The sequence below is a fragment of the Heliconius melpomene genome, chromosome 16, assembly GCF_056956725.1.
Source record: "Heliconius melpomene rosina isolate 202511_hmr_F chromosome 16, ASM5695672v1, whole genome shotgun sequence".
Lineage (NCBI taxonomy): Eukaryota > Metazoa > Arthropoda > Insecta > Lepidoptera > Nymphalidae > Heliconius > Heliconius melpomene.
In genome coordinates this window covers 8,457,935-8,478,283 of record NC_140404.1, presented here as the reverse complement: position 1 = coordinate 8,478,283, position 20,349 = coordinate 8,457,935, and the positions used below count along the sequence as shown (strand labels likewise).

The 20,349-nt window shown below is 32.4% G+C and overlaps 1 protein-coding gene across 3 annotated transcripts in view; it reads left to right on the top strand.

The window, feature by feature from the left end:
* Positions 1–20,349, top strand: part of ASPP (Ankyrin-repeat, SH3-domain, and Proline-rich-region containing Protein) — a 198,699-nt gene that overhangs the window by 30,917 nt on the left and 147,433 nt on the right. For all 3 annotated transcript variants that reach the window (XM_085199646.1, XM_085199641.1, XM_085199642.1), the window contains exons 2-3: positions 12,789–12,837; positions 18,813–18,966. In XM_085199646.1, coding sequence (XP_085055772.1) covers positions 12,829–12,837; positions 18,813–18,966 — 163 coding nt within the window. In that variant the 5' untranslated portion in view covers positions 12,789–12,828. The remainder of the gene's footprint in view (positions 1–12,788; positions 12,838–18,812; positions 18,967–20,349) is intronic.

Sequence of the window (20,349 nt, the reverse complement as noted above, 5' to 3'; positions counted from 1 at the left end):
TGTCCTCATCAATAAGTGAAGTGTCGTAATACCGTAAAATACTGTTTATATAGTAATTTAATATAATGTTAGCTACGAAATTATTTGTTGAAACGTTTTTTTAAATATTAATTTTTACACAATGAAATGATTAAGTTTTTTTCAGGTTTTCGATGTATCCCGAACATAGCAGGGTAGGCAAGAGAACCTACTGTTACACCCCGTTCCTCTTTAAGTCACTTATGTTCCACACTCTCCGCATAATTCTTGAGGCATTGTGTGTTGAGTGACTCAACACCGCTCCTTTCCTTGTTATCAGAGCTAAGAAATGAAAATATGAACTAGTTCAACAAACATGAGAAGAATGAAAACAGAATTTTGATCAACAAACAAAATTACACATATACACTTTTTTCGGGTTGCTTTCAATTCCCTCGTTAAGGCAGAAAATGAAAACAAATTGTGTATTTAGATATTCAAATATTTATGGCTGAAAATATACTAACTCGTTGAAACTGAAACATTTTTAAAACTAAAAAGTACAATAAGATGTAGATATACTTACTAACTGTATTTCATTCAAAATAAAATTAACATTCGTACATAAAAAATCTTTTTGTATAGTTTAGAACGGGTTTCTTTTCAGGTTATAAGAAAGGTATAAGAGATCCAGAAGTCAGAAAACACCAGAATTCGTCCAGAAAACCCATCGCCGCTGCGCCACTACATTCTCTTGTATATAATATTAAATAGGTTATATATGTATGTATGTACATTGTACATATAGCAAATATCTTGAAACCGCAACCGCAACTTGCATCTATATTCGTATATCGGAATAGTCGCCTCGAAATGTCATGTTAGGAATTGGCAGTTCATTTCGGGGCCCGGCGACCTGATGTCTGACGCGGATAAATCGACTTAGTACCTCACGCACATTGTTATAAGAACATAAGGCTATTCTCACGTTCCACGCTTTAGAAATAAGTTCTTCAAATATCTCAATGTCGAACGAATATTTTCAAGGATTAGCTTACCGCTAGGTTGATTGCTTTGTTAATATTTAATTACATAGCAAAATGACAGTAGCTAGTCCCAAATTACTTTATTAATAGAAAGAAAAACTACCTTGTGTTATTAATATTATAATTCATACTATTTTCTGGCGTTATCTATTCGACACGAGCATAAAAAAGGAAAGTTATAAATATAAACATTGTTAGCCCTTTATTGTATAACAAAACTGTATATAAAACATTTTAAATGAAACCATTTCCATCCCACGAATCTTTAAAATTCTTGAAATATTGGTCTTGGATGATTTATGAAAGCTGTCACGAAACATTCATTTCCGATATTAACAGTCTTACATATCTATCTATGTATACCACGGAGCTACGAATGCTGCCACTCACCGCAAATACATATAACACGTCATATAACACGTCAATATAGTGGTTGCTAAATATGACTTCTAAACCCTGAACTTCGATTTGATGATGATGATGTTTCTTTAGATGATTCATAAAAGTATTCACAAAAAGAAATGCAGGATACTGCTAAAAATATATTATATAAATAGTTAAAGGTATTACTATTAACATATACATTTATTAAGATAGATAATTGACATTTATTTAAAAGTATAATTAATTATATTTATTTAAATGTAAAAGTTTATTAAATGTAGCGTTATTCGTTTATTTCTTATTTAAACACTGTTTAGATTACACATATAAAATCTTTTTTTATCAATTTCATTATAATATCTTAATTTATAGAAGAGATTTTTTTCATGAAGCATATTTTTATACCAGCTTTACATCCTTAACATCACTGTATTAAAGAATGTTTTGAAGTTTTTAAGAATTTTATTTTAAATATAAAAAAAAATAATTTGTAACATAGTAAACGAATTTTAATTAAATGTAGGTATTAATGGAAAAAGTAGCTGTCGACAAATTATCCATTCCGCTGCACGACGCACGATAACGAGTGAAACGGTTAATCCGGCGTATATTCAGCTAGCGCGGCGCTCGGGACTATCGTTTTTGGAAATTTGTTCATTTTTTATTATTTATCTAGTCATTTTTGAATATTTTTGTCTAAATGAAAATTGATTTTGAATAATAAACTAAATTTTATTTAGTGATTGTTAAAATGTATGAAAATATTTTACAGGTTTTCGAAATTCTCTGTTCACGTTATCACTTTATTCATGTACTAAATAAAATCTAATAATAAAAATAAATAATAAAATCTAATAAACTCCTATATTTGATTGCAAAACCATGTATCATGGTCAAGATTCAATATAGAGTTAGTATTGTCATTGAAAGCAAGTCATGTTACTGAAATACAATTGGAAATTTGAATTGGTTTAAACTGAACTACAAGAGTATATTACAAGTAATTAGAGGCCAGTCGTGGTGCAGAGTCACAAGCGTGTAACTGTTAAGGTGACAAGTTGTGGGTTCAATTCCCACTCGAGGAAATGAAATAATTAATAATTTCATTCAAGGCAAAGCGTAAAGTTCCACCATTCAACACGCAATGATTCATAATTCAGCGGAAAATGGGGAGCGGAGTGTTTTAACACTAGGCTCCCTCTGCATACCCTGCTACATGCGGGATACAGTAAGAACCTAAATAAAAGAAACAAAAAATAGTTAGATTATTTTTCAAGATGAAACATTAAATTAAATTTTGAACATAACATTTAAATAGTAACTAACAGCTGTAAATCTTATATTGTGAGGTATTTATAGCTTAACACGCCTATTACGTCCATTACACTATAGAATATAATAGTCTTTGACGATTACTTTATTACGACGTTAAAGTTATCTTCTATCATAATGGCAGGTGTGGCTTGTGACAACGATTATTGCTCAAGATAAGAATAGGGTATTTTAAAATTTATAAATAACTAACATTTTGTTATAGAAACGGATATATTTGACTTGAGTTTAAGAGACGTTAACTTTTAATTTAAAAAGTTATAAGCAAATATTTAATTAATTTTTAACGTTTGGAGATCGAACTCACAACCTTTACATTAACAGTCAAAAGTAGTATCACTGCGCCATGATGGCTCCGATGAATTGAAATTTTAATTATTATAATTTACTAGAGTATTTTATAGGAGTTATCATAATGAAATCGGTCAATTGCGAATTGGAGACTCCCACCGAGGGCTCCGTACCATATTCAAAAAGTACAATTTCTAAAAGTTGACTTCAGCTGTTATGTTTCTGTTATAAATTTACACTTTTTCGATTTTATAAATTTTCTATTTTTTGTTTTTTTTTACTATAATTTTATTGTTAGTTTTCACTTCGTGCCAAATGTCGTAGCTATAAGTCTATGGAAAGTAACCTATAGGTTCTAAATACGTGGTGAATTTCATAATAAATGCAGCAAAAACGATGCAAAACTGCTCGTATCTTTTGATGGCGTTGATTTAAAAGCTTATTTTTTTTTCTGCGATCAAGGAGATCTATTTGATATTAATTGTGTGACTTAAATATTTGGTATCAATTTCAGCTTGAGACGTCTCCGCGATCTCGCGACAGCAAATTCATTCTATACGGGTTCCGTCTTTGGAGGTACGGAACCCTAAATATATAATTAAAAAACATAAATCAATATAGATACCTATAACATTAATATTATTGCGTGGATAATAAAAGATTTATTGTTTTTTTCCAATGATACGCAATTATCATAATTTGAGTCGAAATTACAGTGATTATGGAGTCGCTGTCCTTGAAATAGATTTTACTTTTTTATCGACCAACGTATTACGAATACAAGTTTTAAAAGTCTTTGCCGCTTTGTTATTTAACAATCACTATATGGATATTTTAGCAGCTTATTTCCTTGTTTAATTTATGTGTGTGTGTGTGTATAAAAAAACGAATTTTTAGGTTCACTTTGCATTTTACTCATAGCAGGGTAGAACCTGGGGAACCTGGAGTTCACATTCCGTTCCAATTGAGACAGTTCTGTTTCCCACATTCCGCCAAATTCAGGAGGCAGTGTGTGTTGAATGGCCTAACTCAACGCCGCGCTTTGCCCCGTTACCAGAGCGAGAACATGAAAATATTAAATACTTCGTTTCTTCGAGTGGGTCTAACCCATAAAAAGATTTTATTAGCTAATTTGCTGAAGGATTTTTCATTTACATGTAATTTGCATATTAAATATGTAAGAGGTCGTAGTGGCATAAAAGCGACGATTGCGAGTTCGATTCCGTTCTTCCTACAAATATTTTTTAAAATGATACTTTTTAAATACCTAACTAAACCACATCTAATATATCGATCATAAACGTCAAATTAGTAGCTTATTTTCTTTGGAGCGAGCAGAATTCGGTGTATGAATAGAATGATCGAGTCACGGTGATTTCTCTATAGTATATTTTTGTCTTCCGCATATCATCAATTAAAATGTTTACACGTGGATATCTGACGCAAGGCGGATTCTTTTAAACCGGTTCACACAATGGTTGGTTGGAGAATGAGGCTCGTTTAGCGCCACACCAGCTTAAGCTGGTCTCTACCTCCAAGCTTATATGTATTTAAGGTTGTTCCAACACTCTCTGATAGCCACAATGAGCCCATCCTGTTTATAACCTCGGTATACAAATAGTGCTCTAATTCTAGTATTATCAATTTTTAATTTTGATTCGCCTTTTAAAGCACCGTTTTTTGATTTTAGGGTCTAAAATCTAAATAAATAAATATTATTGGGTAGCCTATTTGTATTTCATTCTTTCAGAACAAATATCTACAAATAACCACAATTAAAACGATATTCTATTAATTATATTACAAACTTCTTAGAATATATTTTATGTTATTAATTAAGCTCTTTTATAAGGTTCTTACTAATACGGAAAGTAATCCGCTTTCACATTGCTTAGCCCTATATCGGGACAATGAGCGCTACGTAGCATTTCCCAACGCTTTCGATGTGCGTCATTGTAATCGTCGAGAAGTCTATAAAGTTTTTTACTAAATGAAGATTTAAATTTAGTTTTTATGAAGCCTCTCATGGCACAGAGGCACAAAATGTACCTGTAAACGGGACTGGATGTGGGTTCGATCCCCAAATTAAATATGTATTTAAAAAAATAAATCAGCTTCACGCTGTATCATACAGACAGCAGGATAGATAGAGGAATATTAGTGTTAAAACACTCCGTTCTCCACTTTCAGGCTACACAATTTTGATTTGAGAATTTTATTCAAATAGTAGAAACGTTCGCACAAGAAATAATATGTGTCCGTTGAACCAAGGTTAACCATTTGTTCGCAACAGTTCATCACACGGTGGTTACAGTGTGCCGCCACGTTTGTCCCCAAGGCAATATCTCGTTTCGAACATAATAAAAATCTTAATGTTCTTTTTTGTGGTCCATTCAAGGAGGCTGACAGTCGATGCGTGAGTTTGCTGTTAAGAGAAACGAAATATGTTGATTAATGCAGATTCTGACATTACTAAGCATACGTTTAAATATGTGAAAATACAGAGTTTAACTGGCAACCCCAAAATATAATAAATATTTTTCTTTTATGTTTAAAATATAAAAAAAATACGAATTTTGTTAGTTAATGGTCCACTAAATATAATTAAATATACAAAATAGTAATAATATGATATTTATGGTGTATTGTTCTTTGTTCTTATTTCTAATTATTCAAAGTGCCTTGAACCCCGCGTTTTTGTGTTCATTTGGCGGTCTAATGGCCTTGGTTCAGCCTTTAAATATTTCCTGTATTGGCCATGTCAGTTGACTACCTTCTTACATGTACTTTAAGTGCTTTTTCCTTTGAACGAGCTTCTAAAATTTCAGTATAAAAACTTAACGTTGCTAGTAATTGCGCTGTTAAATAAATGTATTTAAATTGATAGCTCTTTTAAATATTGTACCAGCACTCGTTGTTAATTGAACTTGCTGTAAGTTGTATGAGAGACTAGTTGTGGCGCAGGGCCAGTGTGTCACTGTAAACGCGACTGGTTGTGGGTTCGATCCCCATTCGAGGAAATATATGTTTAAATTTATTCATATCTTCGCTCTGGTGTCGAGGCAAAGCGCAGCACGCCACTGAATGCATAACGCCTTTAGAATTCTGTGAGAAATAAAGAACGGAGTGTCTTAACACTAAGTTCCCTTTGCCTATCCTGCTGTGTGCGGGATAGAGCGTGAAGTTGTGATTAGGTAGATATATACGATGCAATATATAAATTTCTTAACTTCATAAAGTATTTTTCAGACGTATGTAGGTGGTTTAAAACCTAAAAAAAAATATTTAACATTCGTTAGCATTTTAAATAATGATACCCGCTTCTTTTATGCCTTTTCATCTCAGTATGTTCAGATAATGAATCAGTAAATGAATATTTGTTTTTGTAATTTGGCGCGCCGGGCCGAAGCTCGAAGGTTGTAATTTTTGGTAATCATTACATCCGGCATTACTTATAGAGTTATTTTAATGGTAGTACATTGAATATTGTAAGTATATATTTTTAGTATTTAATAAAATATAAGGAGAGGTTCTCGTGGCGCAGCGGCACAAGGGTGTGATTGTAGCGCGACGGTTCTGGGTTCGATCTCAACTCGAGGAAGTGAATTATAATATTTTCACTTCTTCGCTTTGGCACCATGGCACAAAGTCCGGCGTTGAGTTTCGCCCCTCAGCACCTTGAAAATTTAGCGGAATGTGGAGAACGGAGTGTCTTAACACTTTGTGGAGGGTACAGCGTGAAGAGGATTTTGAATGAAACATGTATGAAATATATAATACAATATCTTTCTTAAAAAATAAGTTATGTTATTTTTTTTTATGATACATTAATTATTTTAATTAATATACTTGAGCTACTTCTTAGTCAGTATAAAAATATATGTTTTTATAAAGACAATGAGGGAACAAAGAAGGGATATAGATTAAATAAATAAAAAAGAATGATATCCGCTTGCTCTACGTGGTATGTTTCAATGCCATTCTTTGCCTCATTCATGTTTTTATATCAATTATATATATAGTTATAGCATTTTTCTAGATAAAAGATATTAAACTAATAGCTTAAGCCCCTATATATATATATCGCTCTCAAGTCTGAGATTGGTCTTGAGATGCCGTTTTTATTCATAATTTACTTTATATAATAAGCAAATTGCTATAGCAACCGTATTCAGTTCAATCGTTCTCATCAGTACATATAAATCACATGGACTTTTATGTAAGAGGTGAACCTTAATCGTCGATTGGCAGATGCTTCCCACGTCTGGTTTGACGGCATGATTGTGTAAGTGCCAGTGCCTGCCAGTGACTGGACGCACGAAGCAACCCTTGAGAAACAATGGTGCGGGAAATACGGGATTAACGTTGCAACTACATATATAGAGAGAAATGTAGGGAATTTGTTCGTGTGAAACGTTTTAAGTTCTTTTTATTCCTCCTGATGGACATTAAAAGTTAAATAGTCGTAGTATTAGAAAAACTTAATTAGAACTAATTTCTTGCATATTTTTTAAGAATTGTTTAATAAAATAATAAATGAAATATCTAAGTTCTCCACATATAATATTTTATGAATAACATTTGGTGCAGCGATTCGATATTAATACAGCTTAGTAGATCTAAAAGTAATACTCTTATTCAGACGCTAAGCCTATCTAATATCGTATATCGATTTATTAAATATACATTAAAGATGGTCTTACCGTGCCGTCAAATACAACTTTTTATATTGTTGTGACATTAATCTTTTTACAAGGAAACAATTCCTCTCAGGGTGGTCCTAAAGCTATAGAGGGAGTTTGGTTTCGAAAGGTTCACGGGTTTATTCGTTTCTAATTTGATTAGATATTCGGAATTCGGCTTTTAAAATCCTTTACCGTGTGCAAAGATTAAACTAATTATCTGTGCTCTACCCTTTTATGGACGAATGCACTTGCCATTTAATTAAAATCGATTTTATATATTTCGTGTAGGTACTAAAGTTAATTTATAAATTAATCACGAATATATCAAAGTTGTCTACATCACTACAAATTTCCAATTACATATGCTGCTATGGAAAATTTAATCAATTTAGTTTGAAAATTACTTCAAACTATATGTGTATGTTGTTTAATCGCATAGAATTTAAGTGTCGGTATATAGCAACCTCATGTGGTACGAACTTTGACTTTGTTTCATATAGAATGTAATATAAGATTGATTTGCAAAACCTTATTGGGAAAATAATTTGCAACTATGCTTAAATATATTTAATAAGAGTGTGTGTTGTAAGCTACCGTGAGACGAGAGTCATTATATTGGCAAAGCAGTAATCTATTTTGAAATTCCATACATTATGTTAAAATACGATTGGAAGTATAAATAAAATTAAACATATCAATGGAATTGGCAGTCTGTTCCAAATAATAGTAATAAAACCAGATGATATAAGAACGGTACTTCCGAAATGTTAGCAAGACGCGTGTTTCCCAGTCGCGGACCCTCCCTAGATCGGGGTTCATTGTATGCAAATCACTCCGCCGCGCCCGTCGCTGCCGCTACCAAATATTTCACACAGAACCTTGCGAGCGACAGCGGCCGCCCAAATAACGCTATACACTTATATCAATTTGAAAATAATCGCTTTGGGTTTATATGAAAACTAGTGGACCCGGACGCGGCTACGCCTGCTTGAACTATAAGAATATTTATTAAAAATTATATAATATATTTATTTTTATAAGGATGAATATCAAAATATAAGGTCATTTTGGGTGACGTTTTCTTAAAACAACAAAGAAACTTTGCAAACCGTTGCTTAGCAACGACGGTTGTTATTAACATGGCAGAATAAATTGCATGTCAAATTAGAAAGTATTTTAATTTATTAGTATATATGTGTAATGTAATATTATATAGCCTATAGCACTTCTGAAGAATGCAGCTTTCATACAAAACAAAAACATAGTAAATCGGACCAGTAGATCCAGAGATCTTAGCGTTCAAACAAACAAACAAACTCTTCCGCTTTATTATATCCGTATAGATAGTATAGATTAGTATAGATTTACAATTTTTTTGAAAATAAATATAAACATGAAAACCCTCACATTCTGCCCTCTTAGTGCGGAATGAAGGAGTGTTTGATATTAAAGTCCTTGTAACGAAGTAGCTGTAATTAATTAATAATTACTGAACGTTGAAACAGATGCAGAGTGCTACTATTCTGTTGTTTAAATTACTATTTAAATTCCTGGTTTTTGAAACTCCGTAGCGATGGACGACGATCACGATCCACCGTTCAACGCTTCCATAAGCAATCCACAACCAACCAATTTGTCGCTTCCACGCCGCCGAGTTTGGCGCGTGGGTCGTTTTAAACGAACATACCAGATATTTATTTATATGTTTATTTACAAGCATATCGACATATCGCAAAATTTTCAAATATATCCACTATAAATGAACTGTCAGACAATTTCAAACATAGTATTGCTATTCAAACGACGCACTGTAATTTGTACCGTCACGTCCCAGCCCCAGCCGGCACGCCTGCAATTCCTCTCTCTCTGTTCAACAACATAATATTAACGATTCTCACCTTTCATTCAACATTTAGCAGTCGGTGTCGGGCGCGGCTGTCTCTAAAGTTGAAATCTTAATAACGGGCTTGTGTCACTCCTACACTCTCCGCGGACCACGGGTTATTTGAGATTATGAATATTTAGCGCCGTGAATACTTATGCAATGCGGTCTTCAATGTGCTTTCATTGCTTTTTAATATGCAGTTTCACTTTTTTTTATCTATTCACGATGTATTTAAATTGCGCTATTTAATCTGTAATAGTTTTAACTATGTATGGATATGAATAAATAAAACAGTTTCATGTTGTGATATAGGGAAACTAGTGTTAAGACATTCCACTTCCCACTTTCCGCCGAATTTTTCGAAGCTTTGTGTGTTGAGGGGCGGAACTAAACGCTGGGCTTTTTGCCTTGGTGTCAGAGCGAGAAAATATTTAGAACTAATAATTCATTCCCTCGAGTGGGGATCGAATCGTCGCACCCTTGTGCCTCTGCATCAGGACGGCCTTAACGAAGGGTTTTAGGAATATGAAAAATTTGAGGATGTATGGAAAAGTCATAGTATTTCTTACGAAATGATGAATATCCCTTTAATCCCTTTAATGAATAATATAAAACTGACAATATTTTATCACTGTTGACTGTAAAACGAATACAATATGCGAACATTTCAATTAAATGGTGTTTGCAGGCGAGACACAAATGAATGCTAATGACGGCAAATGCTAATTTGTGGTGTTAGATAAGTGCTACTAAGTGTTAGAAACTGTAATTTAGTGGTTCGGGGGAAATGTATTCGTTAATTAGAGACCACGAGGTTGGATTTCTGCGAGCAGTTGTTATTGTATATGTACGAGTAGAGAGATATATTTTTAGATCATCTCGATTGCTTTAAGAAAACACTGTAAGGGAGAAATTAACTATTCTGTGCGTGTAATATTTATGATTGTGAACGCGACAGGTTGTGGATTCGATGCCCTCTTGAGCGAATTAAATATTTCATATTTTTATTTCTTTGTTCTGGTATCAGCGCAAAAAGTACAGCGTTATGTTCCACCACTCAACACCATTACAACAGCCTACTGAATTCAGGGGAAAGTGAGGAGGGAAGTATACAGGGTGGAAGAGGCAGCGCTTCTTTTATTGAAACTGCATATAAGGTAATATATTTCAAACCCACACCTAAGAAATTAATCAAGGTACCTCAACAGTTAGGACGTAGGATTTTTTTTTCATTTCACGATTTTTATCCATACCTGTATTTCGTGTGACGCACACATACGTGTGCGACGTTTCCGATTTGACAGGTAAGTGTGTGCGTGCCTATGTTATACTTTACAAATGGCGTTTTATTTTAAAACGATAATTTTATTATTTATTTTGTTTGAAAAAATAACTTTTTCATTTTTGATAATTATTTTTCTTCCGAATTATATTAGGCTTTTATAGAGTAGTTAAAACTGTGGTTTCATTTAAAGTGGTGCTGACAATTCCACCCTGTATAAGCGTGAAGCTAATAAATAAATGTAATATTCCTACATAACGAATAAACTTGTTAACAAATATATATAACAACAACAACAGTATTCTCTTGATTGTCTTGGTAAGCTTATTTTTAATTAAGCCTCTTTGATTGAGAGTCCTCTAAAAATTATATGAATATTTGCTTAATATTATTATACCTTCTGATGGTTTTTATTAACCAGACGTGCACTGATAACGTAATCAGTCAAGACGGTCTAATTAAAAATAATAAAATATAAAGTTCATTCACTTCAAATACCAAATTATTTAACACATTTTTATTCGTTATTAACGACACGCTTCAATGTACAGACGTATGAATGTAACTGATCGTTGTCAGTTTTGTTATAGATATAAATTAAATTTAAAATAAATTAAATTAAATCAGCTTCACGCAGGGCAGGCAGAGGGAACCTAGTGTTAAGACAATCAATCAAAATCAAATTAATAATAAAAAGGAATGGCGTTGAATTGTGGAACTCAACGCTGTACTTTTTGCGATATTTTGTTCGATACCAGAATTCCGCATATAATATAAATACAATCCTTAATAAATATTTTTTGCATATTTAACAAGCCATTATATATACGGGCGGTATTAAGTTTAGGCACTTTAGAATAGTGTGAAAGTACAGCCGGCCCCGGATTAGGGTGTAACATGCGATGTAACATTGTATTACGTATTGTTCAGTAAGCCGGTGGAGAGGTGCGTGAAACCTACTTCCTAACTAAGCTTTTAGACTTGAAATATAATAAATATTCTTTATTGCACTAAAAAAATTACATAATAAACAATATATAAAGACATTTCGTGTACAAAGGTGGACTTATCTCTATAAGAGATCTCTTCCAGTCAACCAGTGGAAGTGGATGAGTGAGTAGCGAGCACCACAACGTACAATTAAGAATATATATATATACATATATACATACATATATAAGTGTATACTATTATAATACATATATAATAAATACATACATACATACATAATATATATAAATAAATATATATACAATATACATACACTATATAATATATATATTAGAGATGAAAATGCGATAATAAAGTTTAAAAATTGTTCAAGATCTACTGGCTTAGGGAATCAAGAAAATATTTTATATATATATGTATATGTATATTTATATATTATAAGCGTTTAGTATGTACATTAAAATAACGAGGCCAGTCGTGGCGCAGCGGTATGGAGTGTGACTGTAAATGTGAGAGGATGCAGGTTCGTTTTTTATTCGAGGAAATGAAATATTTTTTACTTTTTAATTTTTTGGCTCTGGTTTAGAGGCAGAGGCACGCTTTATCCTGCATATGGGCGGGCAGTGGGAACCTGGAAACCTAATGTCAACGGTCTTACCGTTTCGATCTGTTAATAAAACGGAATTAAAATGCAATTGGTTTACTTGAGTGTACCTTTCATATATTTAGTACATATATATATATATATATATAAGTTATATATATATATATATATATATATATATATATATATATATATATATATATAACATAAAACATTACCTAAAACTATAAATATGAAATAGATAACTATATGAGTAGGTATTTTATATAAAGTAATTGTAATTTTAAATGCTGACTATTGTTCTAGTATTTGACTAATGACCAGTAAACGTTTGCTTGTTAAATATTAATAGAACCCGATTTGTTTTCAGGTGGGCGGCATACGGGCGTTACCACACATGTCCCCCGAAAATGATTCCGGTGAGTGAAAATTTATTTTAAATAATAGCTCTTGGTATTAAAAGTATTTTTTTATTTATGAAATAGAAGAATATAAGATATCTTTTAAAATCAATTTGTCTTTTATTTTTTTATCGTTATTTTCAAATAGAGGATGGTCTCTAGCGTGGTTTTGTTCTAGTTTCGATCTTCCCTAGAAGTAATGAATTGTTTTCACTTTCCCATTTTGGCAAGACCGCAGCGTTCAGTTTCGCAACTCATCATACAATGTTTTAAATTCGACTGGCACTCGGACGAGTGTCTTCTCTGTTCCTTGTGGAATAGAGCATGAAGGTTATAATATAATTCATTTCATTTTATAATATTTTTCTAGTACATGATGTCAACCTCCTCATTGAATTATATCAAGTTTACCTAATTATTGATAATTTAAAGTAAATAGTGTAATTTTCTCTTTATTATCGACAAATACTTTCAGCATTATTTCGTTCGCAATATCCGATTACGAGAAACAAAAGTTCATAGCTTTGACCTATTTCACCTCAGCATTAGCGAAACAATTAACCAGGCGTTTGTTTAATGCCAGTCACCCCTTCGAGTAATTACGTAAGCATCTGCTTCAAAGCAGCTGGCAGACTTATTGCGAGGGTAATAAAGGAAGCTAGCTCGTTCGTGGAATACTAACTTTTTCCACCCGTATTTAGATCTAGACTATTATAGTATTTAATTTCAAGATCGAACTTGTTACCATTTGTGGGAGAAATATGTTGCGTTTGAAACTTGTTATGGAAAAGTTTTTTTTAATTTAAATATGTTTAAATGGAATGAGTTTAAATGGTATTTATGCATTTGTGGTACATTTGGTATGTATTCCTACATGTAAGTGGATCTGGTACATAATGTCGCTGCTTCTTTAAATATTTAATTCCCTTGGAATTTCGAAATGGAATTCATACCTTGTAGGTAACACCATGATGTATGTATCTTAATCCACACCCCAATATGGAATTTAATAATTTATGGAGCAATTACAAAACGGAGAGTAACGAAAAAGTAAACATTAGTTATTAATATTAAAATACATCAGGAGCACGCTGCTGACTTCGCGCTACTCTTTTATATTAAGTAATAACATTCAATATATTAGTTTAAATTGTGTAGAAATCTTTACACAATTTAAAGTAATATATTTTTAGCTTTACTAAATTGCGACTCAATATGAAACATTGCCGACTAAACTCGACGGTTTTGGGTTCGATTTTAAGAAGAATCAATATTTAAAAAATCAAGATAAATCAGCTTCACGCTGTATCCCGCACACAGCAGGATAGGCAGTGAGAAATTTGTGTTAAGACACTCCGCTTCCCATTTTCCGCCGAATTCTATGTTCCCTCTGCTTACCCTGATATGAGCGGAGTACAATGTGAAATATAATATAATTCAAGTTCAATATTCATTATATATGCCGATAAGTGCCCTCAAACGCATGAAGCTGTTAATACGTTTATACTCTATTAATACCGGGTATTATGAGGTCTACATTATTAAACTCGCGTCATACACATACATACATACATATTTCAAATAAAGCGAATGTAATTGAAAAGCTAATGAATACAAACTATGCCATTCATCTAGGAACGAGATTATGTTGATGGTGTTTGATGAATACAGTGAATGGAGATGATTATCATCTAAGTTTGTCCCTATTTAATATTACTGGATATAGCTGTATGTATCCAGTTTAGCAACTCACTGCAGGTGAGTGAGTGAGTGAGTCTACAGCTAGAGTAATTATTTTGTAATCTTGTTATTAACTTTTAAAGCAAGAAATTGAACGTGACGTGTTTCAAACTATTTCTCCGCTTATGTAGAAGTATATAAACTTGGTAATATTTTGAAAGCTAAAAGCTAATTATGTTTGTTCTGTTTTTATTTTTGGATATGATTTTATTACTAGTACTAAGGGAATATCTTTTTTTGGTGACAACTTTTATTATAGGCTGTAGAGCTATTGATTGTATAAATTTGTAAGATCAAAAGATTCATTAAGGCTTAAAATATAAATAATATTTTTTTCATTCGTATGCTTGAAATAATTAACGCCATAGTTAAAAAAATTGTTTGTATTATACACACAATTACTTACAGTTAATATGTACTCGACTAATTTCAATTTTAAACTATTCAGTAAGATTTGTATTAATTTAATTAGGTTTATAAAGATCTATGCTGGTCTCTACCAGTATATAATGTGATAGAAACATCTAAGAAATAATATTTAAAATGTTATGTATTCAATAAATAATTAGTATATACAATAAAGTATATACCGTAAGTAAAGATGTTGTTTTTTTAAAATATAAGTAATGCAGTTATTCTCCATATTGGTACGTCGAAAATACTATTCCAAAGTAACTTTCACATGCGCTTTTGCGAAATATTCTTAAGTTTACTCACAAACTCCAAACAAGCTGTATACAGCCAGTAAATATAATAATGGAGTGAAGCAAAAGTTCCAATAATGCGATTTCACGCTATTTTCACGCTAGGTTTTATCCAGGTAGCGTGGCAACTCGTTATATCCACGTCTACACAGGTACCTGTAGGTACCCTTCTTAGGAGCACGTGTGGTAAGCACTTTCCTTCGTATGCTCGTATGTAGGGAAATTGGTTTTCTGCTGTTCGATTTTTATCGATAATTCAATAGTTTGGTTGGATTTTTGGCGATGATTATTTTTTTTATTAATAAATTTGTGATGTTTCTTTTTTAGGGTTCCGTGCGGAAAAAATCGGAACTCATATAAAATCTCTTTATTTATAAACATAACATTCTTTATTAAATATAACACTCTGTTAAATATAACTTATTAAATATAACATTCTGTCTCTATACAGAATAGATTTACGTAACATATTTTCTAAAAAAAAATATTAATATTGAAGAAAAAATATATATGTATCGGAAATAATATTTTAAATAAAAGAAAATCTATGTTCAAAAGATTAGATTCCTAAATCTTAAAGCTTCTATGAAGCTAAAAACATTTTACAATTTGCTACAGGACTCCATGTGAGTTAGTGGTTAACATAACCCAACATTAGATGGCTATCATAATAATTAATTGAACCAATTGATATTTTATCAACACCCATTGTCGTTCACGAAGTTATTCATATCAATCATTCGCCATCTAATTGCAGCATTAAATTGTAAACTTTAAAAAGAAACAATTGCTTAACCCGTACTGTAATGTAACAAGTAGATCTTAGAAGACTTGCTCAGCGACGCAAAATGTCACGTTTTCAACAATACTTGCAAAATATTTCTTAAACTACTCGTATATTACGTTCGTTACAGTGAAAGGATCGATCAGCATTTTCGTATCGTATAGCTTATATTATTTGTTATACTTTAAATTGTACTAAAATTATATATATGTTCAAGCATATTTTATTATTTTTTGAGGCAGTTGTGGCGCCTTGGCACAAAGTTCGATTCCCACACGGGGGAATCATTATTTATTGATTTTTATATTTTTTATCTTATTATTGTAAAGAAAAAGTTTTTCATAAATTATTAAATATAAAACTTACGTTAACGTTAATTGATTCCTTCGAACATTAAGTAAGGCAACAACCAGCTCGTATAATTTAAGAGAACAGAAGCTTTCTTGTAATCTGGCAAATAATTTACAAGAGTACTGGACACCTCTACCAGATTTTGCCCCCATTTCGATTTACAATTTTGGTATTGACATAACGTTGCAAAACATTAATTGTCGCTATAGACTTGTTAAATATAAGCCACGGTAATTTTATCAATTACGTACGCGCTTTCAGAATACCAAACATTCATATTTGTACGCAGTAGCTCATAGAATTCTGTTATGGTTATTTCATAGATAGCTATAATTTATTTGACGTTGGTCGTGATTTTGTCTGTCTGTATAACATTTAATAGTTGCGAATAATTTCCTTCTTGTTCTAGTTAACTGTCCATTAGGTTAACCCGAGATAAGCATAAACTAGAGACGTTAAAACAAAGGGAAGTAGCTACGTATACTAAAAGCATAGTTTGCGACACTAATTTTGTGCCTCTAGATTGCACTCAAGTAGACACTTATCTATATTGAGTTATACTAGTATTTTAGTATGGCTTTGTATGGATAAGAAAAGTTTTGGTGTAGGTAATCCAAATACAATTTAACTAATACTTTCTATAAATAGTAAAGATATACAGGTATTCTTCTTTTTTTTAACTGATGATAACTCTACAGACATTTGGTCCGAACCTTTTATTGTAAGTTTTTATCTTCTCCATATAATAATAATTTAAGCTTATCTTTTTACATTTTAAAGTATTAAGTTTTTATTGTAAGTCTGAGGTAAAATGATGCCTTAATGAGATTTTTTTATATGAATGCTTAAAAGGTATACAAATGCTGTATCCCGCAGGATAGACAGTGGAAAACTGAGAGTCTAGTGTTAAAACACTTCGTTTGCCTTGGGACACTTCCGTTTTCCATTTTCCGAATTCTGAGTTTTGCTTGTTGAATTGCGCAACTCAACGCCGCAACTATAATTGTAAATAAACTATAATTATTGATTTGCCAAAAAGTTAGCTTGCAAGTGGTTCATAAATGCATATAGCAATTGTTTTTGTATTTATTTCAGACTAAACGTTCCTTTTTCCCAAGTTTTATAATATTTACTGTCAATAATTTCAAATTGAAACATCAAATAACATTTAAGCAACAAAACATGAAGTAAAGTTCTAGTACACGTTCTCAATAGTTAATATCAGTTACTTAGGTTCAAACAGCTATATAGAATCTTGAAAGTATAATTACGTGCAGGCGATCTAATTTGATTATGCATTTCATTACCTTTACTCTGTACAGCGTACAATTAATTAAGAGAAAATTCGACATAGCTAAAAGTTTTATTTTAAACGATATTATCTTTTATGTCTACTCATGTAAGAGTCAAATTGGAGCAATAATAATTTTAGTTAAGTTATTGCAGTACACTGTTCGTTAGTTCTGACAGTCGATAGACAGACAGTCGAAAGTGCTAGCTTATCTATAGATTTTGTATTGACTGGGGAGTAGCCGGGTATGTTTTCGTTTATTTATGTGTTGATTATATCTGTTAATTAACAAGTGAGATAATTTAAATGTAAATAAATCGTTAAATATATTATATATATATATTCATACAAAATGATAGTATTTTTTTAGGGCTACGCTGTATGCCTCACACATTACGGTAGACAGAGGGAACCTTACGTTAACAGTGTAGAAAGGCGAAGTCGGAAATCGAATCCAAAACTTGTCGCGATGTAAATAATATAATATCACTATCGTTTTATGTGAAAAATGCCTATAATATTGGTTTAAATATACACAAACAAACTTTTAAAAGATTGTAATCAAATATTAACCTTGTTTTTTAAAAGCTTCCAGTAGCGGACGAGCCATGGTCGACCGTTCTAATTTAAAATTTATAAAATACTTTTTATATTTGTAATTTTATATTTTTTGTCTGCTACCGTTTATTTTCTGGGGTTTAAATTTAATGCATATTTTTTGGTAGCTTAACTGACGGTCGAACTCACAACCCTCGCGTTTATTGTCAGAGCCTGTCACCAGGTCATACGAAGAAACCTCAACCTACTTATTTTATGGTTATATTACAATAACTATACAGTAAAGAGAATATATTATCTGTTTTTTCTTTTCAGCTTCACGCTGAAAGAAAAACCTATATAGCTTACTGCTAGGCAGTTCGCTCCCTGTCTTTGAATACTGGTAATGTTGTGGTTGAGTGGTGGAACTCAACACCGCGCTTTGCCTCGACACCAGAGCGAAGAAATGAAAATGAAAATATTTTATTTCCTCGAGTGGGCATTAAATCCACAACCAGCCGGGGTTACAGTCACACACTGGCCTCAATTATCTAAATAAATATTATATGAATATTTTGTATAACAGATGATAGTGCGAGTGTGGTGCGAGAACGGCGCGGGCTGGTCTCCTACGCCGGTGCCCGTCACCCCGCACACGACCAGCCGGGATGTGCTCGACTGCTGTCGAGACCCCGGCGACGAGCCCTGCCTGCTTCTGAGTGTGCATCCTCATCATGGAGGTAACTGTTTTTTTAGGTTTACGCTGTATCCCGCATTGAGGAGGGTAGGCAGAGGGAACGTAGTGTTAAGACACTCCATGTATACGTTCACTTCTAGTTATGGTGAAATTTCTATAGGGCTGTAATATTCTATTAATTTTAATATCCTATCCTATATCTTATAAAACAAAGTCGCTTTTCGTGTCTGTCTGTTGTTTCTAACTCTTCTTCTCCTAAACTACCCAACGCATTTTGATGCGGTTTTCACCATTAGGTCGAGTATTTTTCGTAGAAGGTTTATATATAGTTTATTATTTGTACATTCTTATGTAAATTAACATAAATACGATAAATATGTATAAAGTCCTACCCGTTGAGACACTTTCGCGCATGCGCTGCTTTAATGGTAAGTACTACATGAAAATAATGTACTGGAGTATTGTTCCTCTTAATAAGATCTACAAAAAAGTCCGCGACGGTATCTTTTAAGAATAACGTGTAGTGATCATTTTTCTGTCTAAAAATAATAATTTCAATATATTTTTTATTGTGAGGGATATTTTTCCATAATGGTATTAATCCTTATCCTTTAAAATACTTTATTAATTTTTTACGTTAAACGAAGATAAAATTTGCTTATTACGCTATTTCGAAATTGCGATTAGTTCTAGAGAAAAAAGCATTTAATTGTTGACACATCACGCCGTTGACACATCAGCTGTTTCACTTATTCCTTACTCTTAGCATATAAATAAGTATATTAGTTACGTTGGCCATTTAATGTAGATCAAAACTGTCTTTTACTGTTTTTCATTTTAATAAGTACTTTAGAAGTTGTTACAATATCAAAAAATCCTTGCTGCGAAACGGCTCGCCACTCGCCATGCGTTCGCCGCGCCCGCCTGCCTTACACGCATCGGTGGTTCAGTGGTAGAATGCTCGCCTGCCACGCGGGCGACCGGGGTTCGATTCCCGGCCGATGCATTGTATTTAATTTTCCTCACAGGCAGCCACGTAGTGCTTGCTTTTCATCAGGGACAGAATACCCTCTTCAGCATTAACCACAAGCCCGAAAAAAAAACCCGCCTGCCTTTATAGCAACGAAGATTTAGATGCGTTTGCACGTATTGGATAATTGGAGTTGAATGTATTATTTCAGCGCGATATATTTGGTTTCATATTTTTTGTAGTAGTTATTAGTAGGTAGGTTTTTGTTTATAATTTCTTCCGTTTAAAAATAGTCATTTAAATATATTTTAATAAGTACTTGAAAAGATTAGTAGCACAGATTTAAAATTACGGTACCTACTAAAAAATCCTTGCTGTGTAAAACAATTGGAAATCCTTATTGAAACTACGAAACTGCGGGTTGCATTAGGGTTTAACTAATTTTCACATTATCTT